Source organism: Megalobrama amblycephala, linkage group LG24 (genome assembly GCF_018812025.1).
Source record: "Megalobrama amblycephala isolate DHTTF-2021 linkage group LG24, ASM1881202v1, whole genome shotgun sequence".
Classification (NCBI taxonomy): domain Eukaryota; kingdom Metazoa; phylum Chordata; class Actinopteri; order Cypriniformes; family Xenocyprididae; genus Megalobrama; species Megalobrama amblycephala.
In genome coordinates this window covers 27,065,516-27,082,196 of record NC_063067.1, presented here as the reverse complement: position 1 = coordinate 27,082,196, position 16,681 = coordinate 27,065,516, and the positions used below count along the sequence as shown (strand labels likewise).

General features: G+C 36.7%; 1 protein-coding gene across 1 annotated transcript in view; it reads left to right on the top strand.

Moving 5' to 3' along the window:
* nav1a (neuron navigator 1a) overlaps window positions 1-16,681 on the top strand; it is a 162,883-nt gene that overhangs the window by 111,951 nt on the left and 34,251 nt on the right. Inside the window, 2 exon segments of the mRNA XM_048178068.1 lie at window positions 1,353-1,491; window positions 9,459-9,756. Coding sequence (XP_048034025.1) covers window positions 1,353-1,491; window positions 9,459-9,756 — 437 coding nt within the window.

The window sequence follows — 16,681 nt, the reverse complement described above, 5'->3', positions numbered from 1 at the left end:
AAATTTAAAAAAAAAAAATGTGACTATGCCAGCATTTCCCCCTAGCATTTTGAGTGGATTGTTAAACACCTCTGATTGGCCACTGTGTTCATACGCTCAACATATATGTCTTTGATTGGCTACAATGATCAACGCTTCAAAAACATGTTGTAAATTTGGCTACAACGATCAACGCTTCATAAAACATGTTGTAAATAGACATTTTTGACACTCTTCAACGTTCCCTAATGGATCCGCTGATAGACGTCTGCTTTTAAACGTTCCCGTGTGTATCTGTGTGTATTATTGTATCCAATCAAAGACATATCTGTTGAGCGTATGAACACAGTGGCCAATCAGAGGTGTTTAAGAATCTGCTCAAAATGCTAGAGGGAAATGCTGCCATCGTCGCATTTTAAAAATTGGTACTGAAGTCGGTACTTTTGATAACCCTAAATCCAGAGTAATTAGTTAATCTGAAATCATGCAGTTGAATGTAGGAATATGGATCATGCTTAGCTTTTGAAAACTCACCAACACCAAGAATTACTGTCATTTGGATGTGCACAGATATAAATGTCTTTTCCAATTACAGTAGTTTATATGAAAAATTTGTTTACATGACAAAGGATTCAGATTAATACAGGCATATACCAGCTGACTTATTCTGAAACTGAAATATTGGCTTAATCTAGTCAGGTTAATGTATTTACATGATCAGAATGTGACCAAATTCTGATTAACATTGCGAAGTGTCAGTGTAAGAACGCCATGTCTTAATAATAACATCCTTATTCATATTATTACTTTTCCTGAAAGGTCACTTATAAGGGTAGTTAATATTAATCGCAACAAAACCAGACATGATTTATATTCCATGACCATTTTCCATCCTCTGTTTGATCTTAAAATGATCCTGTCTATTTTTCCCACTGTACCTTTAAGACCTCTATGTAAATGACCTCTGTTATGATTGGCTGACATGCGTGTAGTGGCGTACTTCACATGACAGGCAGAGCTGCTGAATACTAAATAGTTAAATACTAATTACTTAATGATATGTAAACATGCACAGCTATGGTAATGTGCACATGATTGTGATGGTTGTCATTATCATAATGATTTCTGAATGGCCTGTTTTTGCACTTTAGTTTTCATAAATATTTTGAATGGACTGGTGAGGGTTGTGTTAGAGTAGATCAAAGTATTTCTTTTAAAAGATCAAGAAAAAAAAAACATGTTTTCCAATATATGTTTCTTTTAAGCAATTAATTATTCATTTAACTGATTTGCATACATCATTAATAATTCACCATGACCTAATTATGACCTGGATCTGTACAGTGATGTCATTTCTTATGTTTTCTTTGCAGTTGGGATGAAAGCAGCTCCATCAGCAGCGGTTTGAGTGACGGTTCTGACAACCTCAGCTCAGAGGAGTTCAACGCAGGCTCCTCCCTCAACTCACTGCCAACTACTCCCATTGGCTCCCGGCGAAACTCTGCCATCGTGGTAATTCACTTCTAATTGGATTGAAATATTGCTCTCACAATCTGTGTTTCTGCTTCGATGTTCGTTGCATCAGTTTTGGCTAATTTCTGACACATGATATTGGATGAGTCGAGCCTGAGCACACAGTACTTACCGCTAATGGGATGAATGTGTTACAAACCGCTAACCGCTTTAGAGTGAAAGGGTGCACACTGACTCAGTCAATACTCATCTGAAATCTATCACCACAGAGCACAGACAACACAGTTTATCCCACCCAAAGACAGTGATGTGACTCAACTCTGGCCAAGAAGTCTTCAGGGAGTTTCTGGTTTCTTTCTCAATGATGAACTCCCATGTAGTGTTATGTACTTGATCTTCTGTGTGTGTTTGTGTTGGTTAGGATTTGCTCAAGGCCACACTGCTTATTGGTTTAGTTTCAGCCATTCAGGCTACCTAAAATCACTGAAACATTTTACCACATTATAGCTGTACAGATGTGCCACAGTGTCTGTATTCATTTTAAATATTATTATAGACATCAGATCAGACCCCATATTTAAAAGAACAGTTCAAGCAAAAAAAAAACAAAAAAACATCTATATGTCTATTCAAACGTGAATGATTGTTTCCTTCTGAGGAACTTACTCATTAATTTGTCGTGAATGAAAATAAAGCTGTTAGTTACGGTACATGTTGATCCTAAAAATATAGAAAAATACAGGTGCATCTCAATAAATTAGAATGTCGTGGAAAAGTTCATTTATTTCAGTAATTCAACTCAAATTGTGGAACTCGTGAATTAAATAAATTCAATGCACACAGACTGAAGTACTTTAAGTCTTTGGTTCTTTTAATTGTGATGATTTTGGCTCACATTTAACAAAAACCCACCAATTCACATCTCACTAAATTAGAATACTTCATAAGATCAATAATAAAAAAAGGATATTTTAAACAGAAATGTCAGGCTTCTGAAAAGTATGTTCATTTCTATGCACTCAATACTTGGTTGGGCCTCCTTTTGCATGAATTACTGCATCAATGCGGCGTGGCATGGAGGCGATCAGCCTGTGGCACTGCTCAGGTGTAATGGAAGCCCAGGTTGCTTTGATAGCGGCCTTCAGCTCTTCTGCATTGTTGGGTCTGGTGTCTCTCATCTTCCTCTTGACAATACACCATAGATTCTCTATTGGGTTCAGGTCAGACGAGTTTGCTGGCCAATCAAGCACAGTAACACCATGGTCATTGAACCAGCTTTTGGTACCTTTGTCAGTGTGGGCAGGTGCCAAATCCTGCTGGAAAATTAAATCAACATCTCCATAAAGCTTGTCAGCAGAAGGAAGCATGAAGTGCTTTAAAATGTCCTGGTAGATGGCTGCATTGACTTGTGGACCTTCAGAAAACACAGTGGACCAACACCAGCAGATGACATGGCAGCTTAAATCATCACTGACTGTGGAAACTTCACACTGGACTTCAAGCAACATGGTTTCTGTGCCTCTTCCACTCTTCTTCCAGACTCTGGGACCTTGATTTCCAAATTAAATGCAACATTTACTTTCATCTGAAAAGAAGACTTTGGACCACTGAGCAACAGTCCAGTTCTTTTTCTCCTTAGCCCAAGTAAGACACTTCTGACGTTGTCTTTGGTTCAGAAGTGACCTTCGTGGAATGTGACGGTTGTGGCCCATTTCCTGAAGACGTCTGTGTGAGGTGGCTCTTGATGCATTGACTCCAGCTTCAGTCCACTCCTTTTGAAGCACTCCTAAGTTCTTAAATCGGCTTTGCCTGACAATCTTCTCAAGCCTGCGGTCATTCCTTTCACTTGTACACCTTTCCTACCACACTTTTTCCTTCCAGTCAACTTTCCATGAATATGCTTTGGCACAGCACTCTGCGAACAGCCAGCTCTTTCAGCAATGACCCTCTGTGGCTTACCCTCATCGTAGAGGGTACTTGATGATCGTCTTCTGGACAACTGTCAAGTCAGCAGACTTCCCCATGTCTGCTGTTGGGATTACTGACCTAAACCCAGTATTTATACCCTGAGAATGGTAATTTAATAGAACTTGAAATTAAATATTCTAATAATTTGAGATACTGATTTTTTTATTTATTTTGATGAGCAGCAAGCTGTAATCATCAAAATGAAAACAAAAAAGTCTATAATAATATTTTACTTTGTCTAATAAATCTAGAATATATTTAAGTTTTACTCTTTTGAATTAAATTACAGAGAAAAAAAAAAAAAAAAAAAAAAAACACTTTTTCATGATATTCTAATTTATTGAGATGCACCTGTATATACTATATATATATATATATATATATATATATATATATATATATATATATATATATATATACCTTTCAAAATGTTAAGGGGTTGGGGTCAGGAAAGTCTCTTCTGCTCACCAAAGCTGGATTTATTTGATCAAAAATACAGTAAAAATAGTAATATTGTGAAATATCATTACAATTTAAGAGAACTGTTTTCTATTTGAATATATTTTAAAATGTAATTTATTCCTGTGATCAAAGCTGAATTTCCAGCATCATTACACCAGTCTTCAGTGTCACATGATCCTTCAGAAATCATTCTAATATGCTTATTTGATGCTCAAGAAACCTTTATTATTACTGTAGTGTATTTCCAAGAATTTCTAGTGGAGAAAAAAAAAAAAAAAAAATGGAAAATGTGTGAAAATCAGCTTGAACAGTAGAGCTGAAAGCAGAAATTATACACTTCACTTTTAAGACAAAAAGGCATATTGAATCAAAACTATTTTAAAGGTGCCCTAGAATGTTTTTTCACAAGATGTAATATAATTCTAAAGTGTCCCCTGAATGTATGTGTCAAGTTTCAGCTCAAAATACCCCATAGATTTTTTTTAAATTTATTATTATTTATTTTTATTTACTTAGCCCATTTTGAGGCATCATTAACTATGCACCGATTCAGGCTGCAGCCCCTTTAAATCCTCGCGCTCCCTGCCTCCGAGCTCGCGACTATAAAACAGTGCATAAACAAAGATTCACATAGCTGAATATAACCCTCAAAATGGATCTTTACAAAATGTTCGTCATGCATGCATGCGTCGGATGCATCGTGAGTCATAGACCACTTTGGAGCAGACGTCACAATTACGTCACTTGCAGCTGCGCGCGCATACTGGTTGCAGAAAAATAGTTGAAGCTATTGAAGAAAAATGTGAAAAAATCCACAGAATAAGAGAAAAATGTTTTGTTGTGCCTCTGGATGTTGGAATCGGAATGCAAAAAATATAGTCTTCATTTTTAAAGAAAACGATCGTTGAAAACGTAATTTGAAGATAAACAGAGACGTTTCACAGACTGGATTGATGACACCTGCAAGGATTAGTCTACTATTAAAGCAGGAATTTGATGTAAACAGTAAGTCTCTACATAAAATTCACATATGCAGTTCAGAGGACATACATACATACAGCATGAAACAATTATAATTAAAATAATTTAAACCTATAATATTTTACATAGATAACTTTTAAACATAATAATTTTTATTTCACAATTCTGACTTTTTTTTTCTCTTGCATTTGCGTGTTTATTACTCCCAGTTCGGACTTTATAACTCGCAATAGTGAGTTTATTTCACAATTCTGAGGGGGGAAAAGTCAGAATCGCGGGATAAATTGCAATTCAGAAAAGACAGAATAACAAGTATATCTCACAATTCTGTTTTATTTTGTAAGAAATGTGATCTGTAAACTCAGATTTGTGAGAAATAAAAGTCAGAATTGTGAGATATAAACTCGAAATTAACTTTTTTTATTCTTTTATTTCATGGCTTCCATAGACTTCTACTGCTCAACTTTCATTTTCTGCAACCAGCTAGGCTCCGCCCACAAAAAACGTCATCGCTGTTTGCAAACACCAAATTGGTCTATAGTATTTATTTGGATGTTTACATTTGATTCTGAATGAGTTTGAGGCTGTGCTCCGTGGCGAAAGCTAACATTACACACTGTTGAAGAGTTTTATAAAAAATTAAGTTGTGTTTATGCATTATACAGACTGCAAGTGTTTAAAAATGAAAATAGCGACGGCTCCGTGAATATAGTAATAAACGATAGTAACTTTAACCACATTTAACAGTACATTAGCAACATGCTAACAAAACATTTAGTAAGACAATTTACAAATATCACTAAAAATATCATGATATCATGGATCATGTCAGTTATTATTGCTCCATCTGCCATTTTTCGCTGTTGTCCTTGCTTGCTTACCTAGTCTGATGATTCAGCTGTGCACAGATCCAGACGTTAATACTGCCTGCCCTTGTCTAATGCCTTGAACATGAACTGGCATATGCAAATATTGGGGGCGTACATATTAATGATCCCGACTGTTACAGTAACAGACGGTGTTATGTTGAGATTCGCCTGTTCTTCGGAGGTCTTTTAAACAAATGAGATTTATATAAGGAGGAGAAAACAATGGTGTTTGAGACTCACTGTATGTCATTTCCATGTACTGAACTCTTGTTATTCAACTATGCCAAGGCAAATTCAATTTTCAATTCTAGGGCACCTTTAACACAAAATATAGATTAAGATGATTTCATTTTACGTTTAAGAATTTGAACATTCCCAGTGCATTATGGGTAACACTAACTGCCTTCTTCAGCAGAAAGCAGTCTCCTCTTCTGTAGAAAGCAGTCAGATGAGCAGTGTAAACTGTAAGGAGTGTGTCGCTGTCATCCCGTTCTAAACATTAATTTTGCTGGACCCTTTCAAAATCTTCTCAATCTAAGAGATCACAATGTTCTTCTAAACCCCCCACAGACTCACATAGCAGCCTGCCCATCTTCTTCAAGTTATTGTACTTGTGAGGAACAATCCTCGGCTTCTTTCTTGATCTGACCCACACGGCTGTCTTTGCCAGAAGAAGGAAATGACATGTCAACATCACAGTTATACAAACATCAAAGTTCAGACAGGTCTTAATTGGTCAAATATGTGAGCTTGCCTGTATCCCGTAATTCCTAGGAAGGGAGCAGACATTCCTCAAATGACATCAACCTTTCACAAAGGCTTATTTACATTTAATAAAGCAGGTATGCCCCTCCACATGGCTTCTTCTCCTTAAGCCTGACATGGTCCATTAAACTTGGGAACACGGTCAGGCTCGCTCCTCTTACTTTAAATTACAAATGAAGTTCACAAAGTTAAGGAGTTGTTAAGTCTTGTTAAGTTTCTCCATGGTTTTATTACTTTTTTTTTTTGTTTCTTTGGCAGACAATGTCAGTAATATAGCAACCTTAAAGGCTGTATTTCTTTTATAAATCTCATTGCTATTGATTTCTATCTGATGTAATATAATATATAGACTCCCAATATAAAACATCTAAAAACAATCTAAAATCTAGGTTTTCTTGGAAACACTTTATGATAATTTAAAACAAAAAATATTAAACATCACATTATAAAATGTGTAATATCACAAAACCAATATATTTCCATATACTATACCAGTGGTTCCCAAACTTTTTAGCTTGGAGTACCCTCTGAAGGGATTACCATCCTTCTGAGTACCCCCTCTCTTCCACTTCGACTGCAGTCGCACCTTTACCATTAAGGGACAATATTTGCCCCCTAAATTGATTTTCCAGTGCATATTTTTACCTTTATGAATAACTTCATAAAATAATGTTTTAAATAAAAATGTTCAATAGAGAAATATGCAATGATGGTAAAACTAAATAAAACTTTTAAATATTACACTAAAACCGCCAGTAGGTGGCAGCAAGTCACTGTTTTTATGAGTGAGTCATTGAGTCAGTCATTCATTCAGTAACGAAACAAGTGGCTGTGAATGAATCATTGAATCATTGACTCTCACAATTCGTTCAAAGCCACAGAATTGTTCGTGTGTTGTAGTTCTGCTGTGGTTTTCGTTAGAACTTTTATTTCATTGCAAAATAGAGTAAATACTAACAGTACTGTGTTTAAAATGTATGTTTTGTTATTTGACCTCTTGTATAATAATCTCACGTTTGCAGTCATGTGGATATTTGGGTACAATTGCGTTCTTGCTCGCTATCATCATTAAATACAAGAACTCACACAAGGTTTGTTTTTGTATTGGAGAAAGTTAGTCTTAAATCGAAATGAATCCATTATCTGTGTCTATATTTGTTCTTCATGCGAGTAAGTGCTGAATCCCCACTTTTACAAAGGTGCATTGTCGAGACCAGCAGTAATTTATCACAATATAAGGCAGCATGCTGCACGCAATCTAACATATTTGTGGAGACAGTAATTTTTAACTGCAAATGATGAGGTAATTTGATTAAATGTACTGGATTTATGGCATTTTGGCAGTTAGAAAAACATGCTCGGTTTTAATATTATTTTAATGTAGAATTAAATTAACTTACTCAGCATTTTGTTTGCGTACCCCTTTTGTCACCCCAAGTTCCCCCAGGGGTACGCATACCCCAGTTTGCGAGCCACTGTACTATACCATTCATAAGTTTGGGGTCAGTATTTATTTTTAAAGAAATTAATACTTTTTTCTGCAAGGATGCATTCATTTGTTTAAAAGTGTCAGTAAAGTCATTTATAATGTTACAAACGTTTCTATTTTTCTGTCTCTATGTTTCTATTTCAAATAAATGATTCTTTCTATTCATCAAAGAATCCTGAAAAAAATCATGGTTTCCAAAAAAATAAGAAGCAGCACAGTTGTTTTTGACTGATAATAATCAGAAATGTTTGCATCAAATAATCATATTAGAATGATTTCTGAAGGACCATGTGACACTGAAGACTAGAGTAATGATGCTGAAAATTCAGCTTTGATCACAGGAATAAATTACATTTTAAAATATATTAAAATATAAAACTGTTATTTTAGATTGCAATAATATTCCACAATATTACTGTATTTTTACTATATTGTTGATGCATTAAATGCAGCCTTGTAGAGAATAAATAAATCCTACCAAAACCAAACTTTTGAAGGATATTTTATATTACATATTTGAATTTACTTGAAGTGTTTCCAGTTAACTGTCGCTTACCATGTTGGTTTCACTACTGCATTGCCTAACTAAAAAAACACTGAAAAAGTAAAGCTATATAATAGTTAAGCTGTATTTAGATGTCCAAATATGTTGAATATCTGATTATTTAATGCAAATCATGTTTAACATAAAAGTTACAGATGTATGTGCTGATATAACGCTCACACCTTTACGAATGTATATCCCAGTTAACCTATGACATTGAGACGCAGTAAGATATAGAGCCAAGAGTAAACAAACTGTTCTGGAGAAGAAACACTGCTCTGATATTTTGATGTATCTCAGCGTGTGTCACTTCTGTTCTTCTCTACGGCTCGTATTGGAATGTGACCACAGTTCATCTCATAAAGCAGAAATGGACTCCGAAACAGAACTTCCATGTTTGGTGGTTTGAACTGACAGTAAAATACTGTTGCTTTTTTCCCCATTTACCAGCGAGTGTTTCTCATCGTGTGCTGGTTTTAGAGTACTATATTATGTTAAACTACTACTAAAACTATTAATCTACTATTTGTAGAATAAAACACATTGATAAAATAGAAATTATCGCATATGCTGTGGAAATTGCAAAGTAGTTGTAACATTGTAAGGGGCTGTTCACACAGAATTGCGATTTTCCATTCCACTGTGCTACTTTTTCATTGTTTTTTCAGTGTAAACGCACTAGATAGATCTTTAACCACCAGGCTTGTGTATTTTGTAGTGTCTTGCGCATGACATTCTAAAAACGCAGTGCTCAGGTAAAAAAAAAAACGTCTCTAGACCTAGTACTTTTTTCATTCCACTGACCTGCATCTTTGCTGTTACGTGCTCTGTGTGAACCAGCCCTAACTTCAGCACTTTAGTGTTTTTTAAATATTTTTAAATTTAAATAGTCACTGACTGTTTATTTTACCATTGACTCTTCCCACAGCTGCGCACTGATGCTGAGAAACGTTCGCTGGTTGAAAGTGGCCTTTCCTGGTACAGCGAGGAGGGGAAGGCTCAATTCCGGAACGAGGGAGGATACGACACGGGCAGCCTTAAGGCCGAGTCATCCAGCAAGTGGAAAAAGAGCAGATCGCAGGATGACACGGCAGTCAAGGGTGAACTGAGGAAACCCCAGACGCTTGGCCACCCACCCAGCGGACTGAAGAAGAGCCGTAACCCTCCAGTGGGCGTGACCTCACCCATCACGCACACCTCACAGAGCATGCTCAAAGTGCCAGGAGGTTAGTGATATCACACACAGACATACAAAGAGCTGATGGTATGGAAACACACCCTAAAACATGCAACACATGACATCAGTCTCCCATGATTCCTGACATTCCACCTTCTAAATCTTCCCAAACAAAACCATAAATTAACTAATGAACAAGCAGTTTACATATTCCTTTGGAAATATATATATATATTATAGAGAGAGAGAGAGAGAGAGAGATCTTTCACTTTTGATTTCTAATGTGAAGCACAATCTCAAAAGGTCTTAATTTGCTCTCCATGTAATTTCATTGTGGTCTAGACAAAACAATCAAGATATTAAAGGGATCTCTTTGGTGATTTTTCTTTTCTACTGGGTTTTAATGTTATCGTTTGAGAGTATTAGGTGACCTTTGAGTCAACAAACCGTGCAGTGATTACAGAGTCCAGTATCAATGGTTTTGACCTCATCTAGAAACAAAGGCACTATTCTTATCTGCTTCATCTTTGAATGCAGCCCTCTGTCTCAATGGCAAACTCAGTTGATGGCAGTTAGTGCTGGATCATTAGATCCAATGCAGAGCTCCTACAAAGCCTGATTCTGCCGCTGGCATGGGTAGAATAGCAGCTAGAGAAAGACGCCCTGTTCGGCTCAGTGCTGGAGTGGAGGACTGGCACCAGATCTCGCCAGCTGTTGTCCTCCACCCGGGCGGGGGGTTGGGTAGGGACACGATAACAGCTCTTAAAACCCTAAATCACTCAACACCACCCACTATTCCTCTTTTTGTGAATGCATCACCCTATCTGTTTTAAAACCTAGATGAGTTGCCTGCAATTCATGACCATTAAGTTAATGCTTTAAATCAAAAGAGCTACAAGAAACCAGTTGATTTTTTTTTTTTTCCTGGATGTAATGCCACCTTGCACCTAGATAGACAGACAGACAGACAGACAGACAAACAGACAGACAAAGAGACAGACAAATGAACAGACAGACAGACAAACAAACAAGCAAACAAACAGACAGGCACAAATAGACCGATATACAGACAGGCAAACAGACAGACAAACAAATGAACAGACAAACAGATTGACAGACAAACACAGACAGAGAGAAATGAACAGACAGACAGACAGACAGACAGACATACAAACAGAGAGACAAACGAACAGACACAGACAGAAAGACAGACAAATGAATAGACAGACAAACAAACAAACAGAAAGACAGATAGACAAATGAACAGACAGACACAGATAGACAGACAGACAGACAGACAGACAGAGAAATGAACAGACAGACAAATAAATGGACAGACAGACAGAGACAGACAAACAAACAAACGAACAGACAAACAGATTGACAGACGGACAAAGAGACAAACGAACAGACAGACATACAGACAGACAGACAGACAGAGACAAACGAACAGACACAGACAGAAAGACAGACAAATGAATAGACAGACAAACAGACACAGACAAACAAAGACAGACAAACAGATAGACAAATGAACAGACAGACAAACAAAGACAGACGACAGACAAATAGAAAGACACAGACAGACAAACAAACACAGACAAACGGACAGACAGACAGATGGATAGACAGACAGACAGACAGAGTTAATGCATTAAATAAAAAGAGCTTCAAAAAAACAGTTGATTTTTATTTTTTTTTCTTGTACATTTAATGCCACCTTGCGGGGGTCCGTTTGCCATTACCAACAAAGCAAGAGGCACAGTGGGGAACACAGCGTTTATGCAGCTGGACCTGAAAGAGACCATCTGGATGCTGTACTGTATGTGTTGGAAAATAAACCCATCTATCCAAAAAGAAACACGAAGCACATCATGGTGTCACTTTAATTAAAGGCAGCCATGTTTAGTCTTTCATTCAGTCAGTGTGTGTTGACATGTAGCCAGCACATCAACACTCGTACATATGTCTGCCATTCATGCTGTGTCCAATGCGGTCCAGCTTTCAAGCGCACAGAAGAGGATAAATGACAGATTGATGAAATTTAAGCAATTGCACCCAGTGAACTGCGCAACTCGATCTGCTTTATTCAGAAAACACACTTTAGATGTTTTCTGCCACAATTACACTGTTTCAGTGAAGCTGTCATGTCAACTACTACAAGCAATCAGTTTTCTGGAGCAGCAAAAAATGAGAATTTCTTGAAATCAAAGCTTGTTCTGTTTTGGACCAATATTTTATTCTAATAGCTATTCATTACTTACAGAGTTCAAATATGTGACATCTTGTTATTCTTGCCGCTGTAGGCTATGTTTATGAATTAGAATTGAATTAGGTGTCTTTTTTATGCCAAGGACCCCCCCAATTAGGATGATCCCTTTAAATGATTTTTTTGAAAGAAGTCTCTTCTGCTCACCATGGCGATGCTGATTTGCTGCTCAAGAAACATTTCTGATTATTATCAATGTTGAAAACAGTTGTGCTGCTTCATATTTTTTTGTATTTTTTGTGGAAACTGTGATACAGTAATATTATGAAGACAATAATAATGTCTTTAATACACAATTTTTATTTACACAATATTTCCCCAAACCTCTTGCTAGAACAAGATTTAAATGTCATTTCTGCCTTTCAGTCATTAAGCGATTACACAGGGCAGTCTGGAGGAAGCTCCACAGCGATAACATCACATTAATAACTCTATTATCGATTTTGTTTTGTTTTTTCATAGAACTTTTGAGGAAGCACCCCAAACAGTTTGCAGAACACAATAGAAAACAGGAACAAGATATGTTTCTGTTGTTCCAGAGTGATGTTGTTTTAACCTTCTGGTTCAGCCACGATGCAGAAAAAAGCACAGCAATGAAGAGGTTAATTGAAAAATACTATAAAAATTGTATGGATTAATTGTATTGTAAAAATTAAGGAAACAAATGGATTATAGTTATTGCATAAAATTACTTGGTACCATAATATTCCCTCAAAATACAAAATATTAAAGATGCCGTAGAATGTGTTTTCAAAAGATGTAATCTTTTCTAGTCTAAGGTGTCCCCTGAATGTGTCTGTGAAGTTTCAGCTCAAAATACCCCATAGATTTATTTTTTTTTATTCATTTTTTTAACTTCCTATTTTGGGGCATCATTAAATATGCGCCGATTCAGGCTGCAGCCCCTTTAAATTCTCGTGCTCCCCCGCCCCCGGAGCTCGCGCTTGCCCTAAACAGCATAAACGAAGTTCACACAGCTAAAATAACCCTCAAAATGGATCTTTACAAAGTGTTTGTCATGCAGCATGTCTAATTTCGTAAGTATGTTATTTATTTGGATGTTTACATTTGATTCTGTATGAGTTTGATAGTGCTCCGTGGCTAAAGCTAACATTACACACTGTTGGAGAGATTTATAAAGAATGAAGTTGTGTTTATGAATTATACAGACTGCAAGTGTTTAAAAATTAAAATAACAAAAGTCTTGTCTCCGTGAATACAGTAATAAACGATGGTAACTTTAACCACATTTAACAGTACGTTAGCAACATGCTAACAAAACATTTAGAAAGACAATTTACAAATATCACTAAAAATATCATGATATCATGGATCATGTCAGTTATTATCGCTCCATCTGCCATTTTTCGCTATTGTTCTTGCTTGCTTACCTAGTCTGATGATTCAGCTGTGCACATCCAGACGTTAATACTGCCTGCCTTGTCTAATGACTTGAACATGAGCTGGCATATGCAAATATTGGGGGCGTACATATTAATGATCCCGACTGTTACGTAACAGTCGGTGTTATGTTTAGATTCACCTGTTCTTCGGAGGTCTTTTAAACAAATGAGATTTATATAAGGAGGAGGAAACAACGGTGTTTGAGACTCGCTGTATGTCATTTCCATGTACTGAACTCTTGTTATTCAACTATGCCAAGGTAAATTCAATTTTTAATTCTAGGGCATCTTTAAATAAAGAATATTATTGAACAAAAATATATTATTGTTTTTACTATGTAAAACTTTGAGGTGTTCGCCCACGTTTTACTGTGAGGACTGTGAGTGTGACCCCTAAATGAGGAGCACCAGAGTGTTAAATGCTTGTAAACAATTTTTTTTTTTTCCCCCAGTAATTTTTCATAATGCCAAAGCAAAACATTTTCACAATAATCTTTCAGATTTATACCACCTCCTGCTCTTTTATGAAAGAGTTCATCAATGCAGGCTGCAGCAACTGTGCCAGATTTAAATCAATTCATCATGAGTTTGAGACAGATTTATGAGTCTTTTTGAGTGATTTATTAAAAGACTTATAAGTACTTGTTGATCAACACATTAGTTTAAACTCACATCTTATCTAAACCTTTTGAATATGTCAATTCCACAGAAAAGAAAGAATGAACGTGCTGTTGTCAGACAAACCAGATGTAATCAGAACTGCGAAAACTGGCTGAATGTTTAAGTGTAGTGGTTTGTTTCAGAGACAGTGGAGCACAGAAGTAGTCATTAGTCTTTCAGCGAGCGTGTAGACGTTACCGACCGGCAAGCCAAACGTCTGTGTCAGCGCTATCTGTTTCTCCCTGTGGACAGACAATTTGATTGGACAGACTGAAGGCATGAGATGGCACTGGAAACATGATTATACCCACATGTTGTAACAGAGAGAATTAGTTCCAGCTTTTATTCCTTGTTGTCTTTATGATTTATCATCCACTGGAATCGGATCTCAAATATTCCATATTTGAAAATACAGTTATATAATTGGGAACCTCAATCCCTGTCATGTGAGATGTGTATGAAATATAGCCTCTCATATACTTGGAGAGAAATGAGCCGATCAATCTTATTTATGGGATCTCGTTCCTCAGACAGAGTGATGGTAATTCTCTCCGCCTGATCAATCCCATAGCTGCAGCACGAGTTGATCTCATGGATTTTCTAGGCTGCGGCAAAAGAGCCCTGTATTAAGCACAAATCAGTGTTTTAGACTGAATCGTTTAAATGGATGAATCAGTTCAGTGCACTGACTCATTTTCTGAAGTCTCTTGTAAAACGTACAACTGCTCTCCTGCATTCAAAGACTGGATTTAGCATGAGTAAATAGTGTCATGAAGATTTGAATCTTGTTTGTGAACTTGCTCATGCCTGGTTCATGAATGAGGATCTGCTGATGCACTGAATGGGAAGGGGTGTACAGTTGATTCAGCTCGTCAATCTCGTTTACAAGGTGATAAAGCAGACAGGAGAATTGTGACTATAGGCCTTAAAGGATGATGACGATACATAATTAACAAGAAAAAGAAAGGTGTTATTGAACTCTTTTTCATTGTTTTTTTTTTTTTTTTTTTTTCTTTTTTTCATTTGGATCACTTATAACACACAAAAGATACTCATTGCCACCTACTGACGTGATGATGTAACTTGCATAAAGGGTAAATGAATAAATCAGTGAATTAATCTGAATGAGTCTTCTCAGTGAATGAATAAAAAAGACATGCTTAAGCTTAAGATATATTTGAGTTTTTACATATACGTTAGGGTATGTATACAAAGCACATAGCGTATATTTTATCATCAGCATGGTACGCGCACAGACATATTTTTCTAGCAGTTATGGGCTCTTTCGAAATACACTTTGTGAAGCTTTGAAACCTTTGCGAATCCTTTACTTCAAAGCAGTGATTGGAGCATGTATCAAATGCCAAAGTCACTTGATTTCAGTAAACGAGGCTTGGTTCATCCACTAGGAGGCGATGAGTGTGAACCCATGAACCAGTGTCTATATGGTTTCATAAATTTGTAAATGACACATTTGTATAATAAAAGGAAGATTTTTAGCTAATAATTAGCCTAATTAACCAAGCACTCCACAAAACACAATTTTGTTGCATTTACACGTTTTGACCAACAGGCGTCACCAGCGTGTGCCGTGACGAGTGCTTAAAAACAATGATTAATTTTGCGAAGCAACTGATTCAAAGTTTTGAAAAGCTTAGTTTTTCCCATCATTACTATGCATAGTATACACTCAGCTAGCACAGCCGAGTGTGCTTTTTCTGCACTTATTAATTTGTCCAGAAGGTGGCAAAACTGGTTCTGGCCTTTCCCTGTGTTTTAATAATGCCTTCTCTGCTATATAGCAGGCAAAAAATAAAAACAGTATGTAAAAAGAGTAGTATCCAAATTCAACTGATGCCATAGGTCACATGCCAATGACAAATACAAAGTTCTGTCGTGAAACTTTAGTTGGGCAGACTGATAAAGTTATTACTTAACTCAATCTGCTTGCAATCACATCACTCTCTATATGGCACAGCTGATTGGTTCTTGCTGTATCAGTTTGGTGCTCAACCTTCCAATACTTAGTCAAAATTGGCTGTAGCAGATGCAGTGCACTTCCAGAAACCCTCCACCTTCCCCAGCTCCACCTGTATAGATCTACTCCTTTAATTCATGTATGCTATATTGTACAGCGGCAGCATGTCTTACTTGCTCACAGCAGAGTGTCTTGTATGTATTGGCAGTAGCAAGTCCCGAACTTGCTCTGCAGCAGCACCAATAACCAGCAGCGGCGTAGCAGATCTATCCCATCATCTCCATTACCATGCCAAACACTCTGAGAATTGTCATGACAGAACTGTCATAGCTGTCAACTTTTAAAACATATAGAACACAGTCGTGAAGTAAGTTCTGTAGTTCTGGCTTAGTATGCTATTTCAGACATTGCTTTCGTTTCACAACAGAAATGGAACAACTACAACAATTTACTACCACATTGATGAGTGCTTGTGTAAGGGGATGAATCTTTCTAGTGTGCATGTGTCGACCGCCTGTGTTTGAGCATGTTATCAAATGGTGTATGCGTTTTTTTAAATTCCAAACACTAAGTATGAGCAATAGTTATAATGACGTTTGCAGTAATAACAGTCAAATGCGGGGTGTCAGGGAAATGGATGTTAATTATGTCACGTTGGACTGAC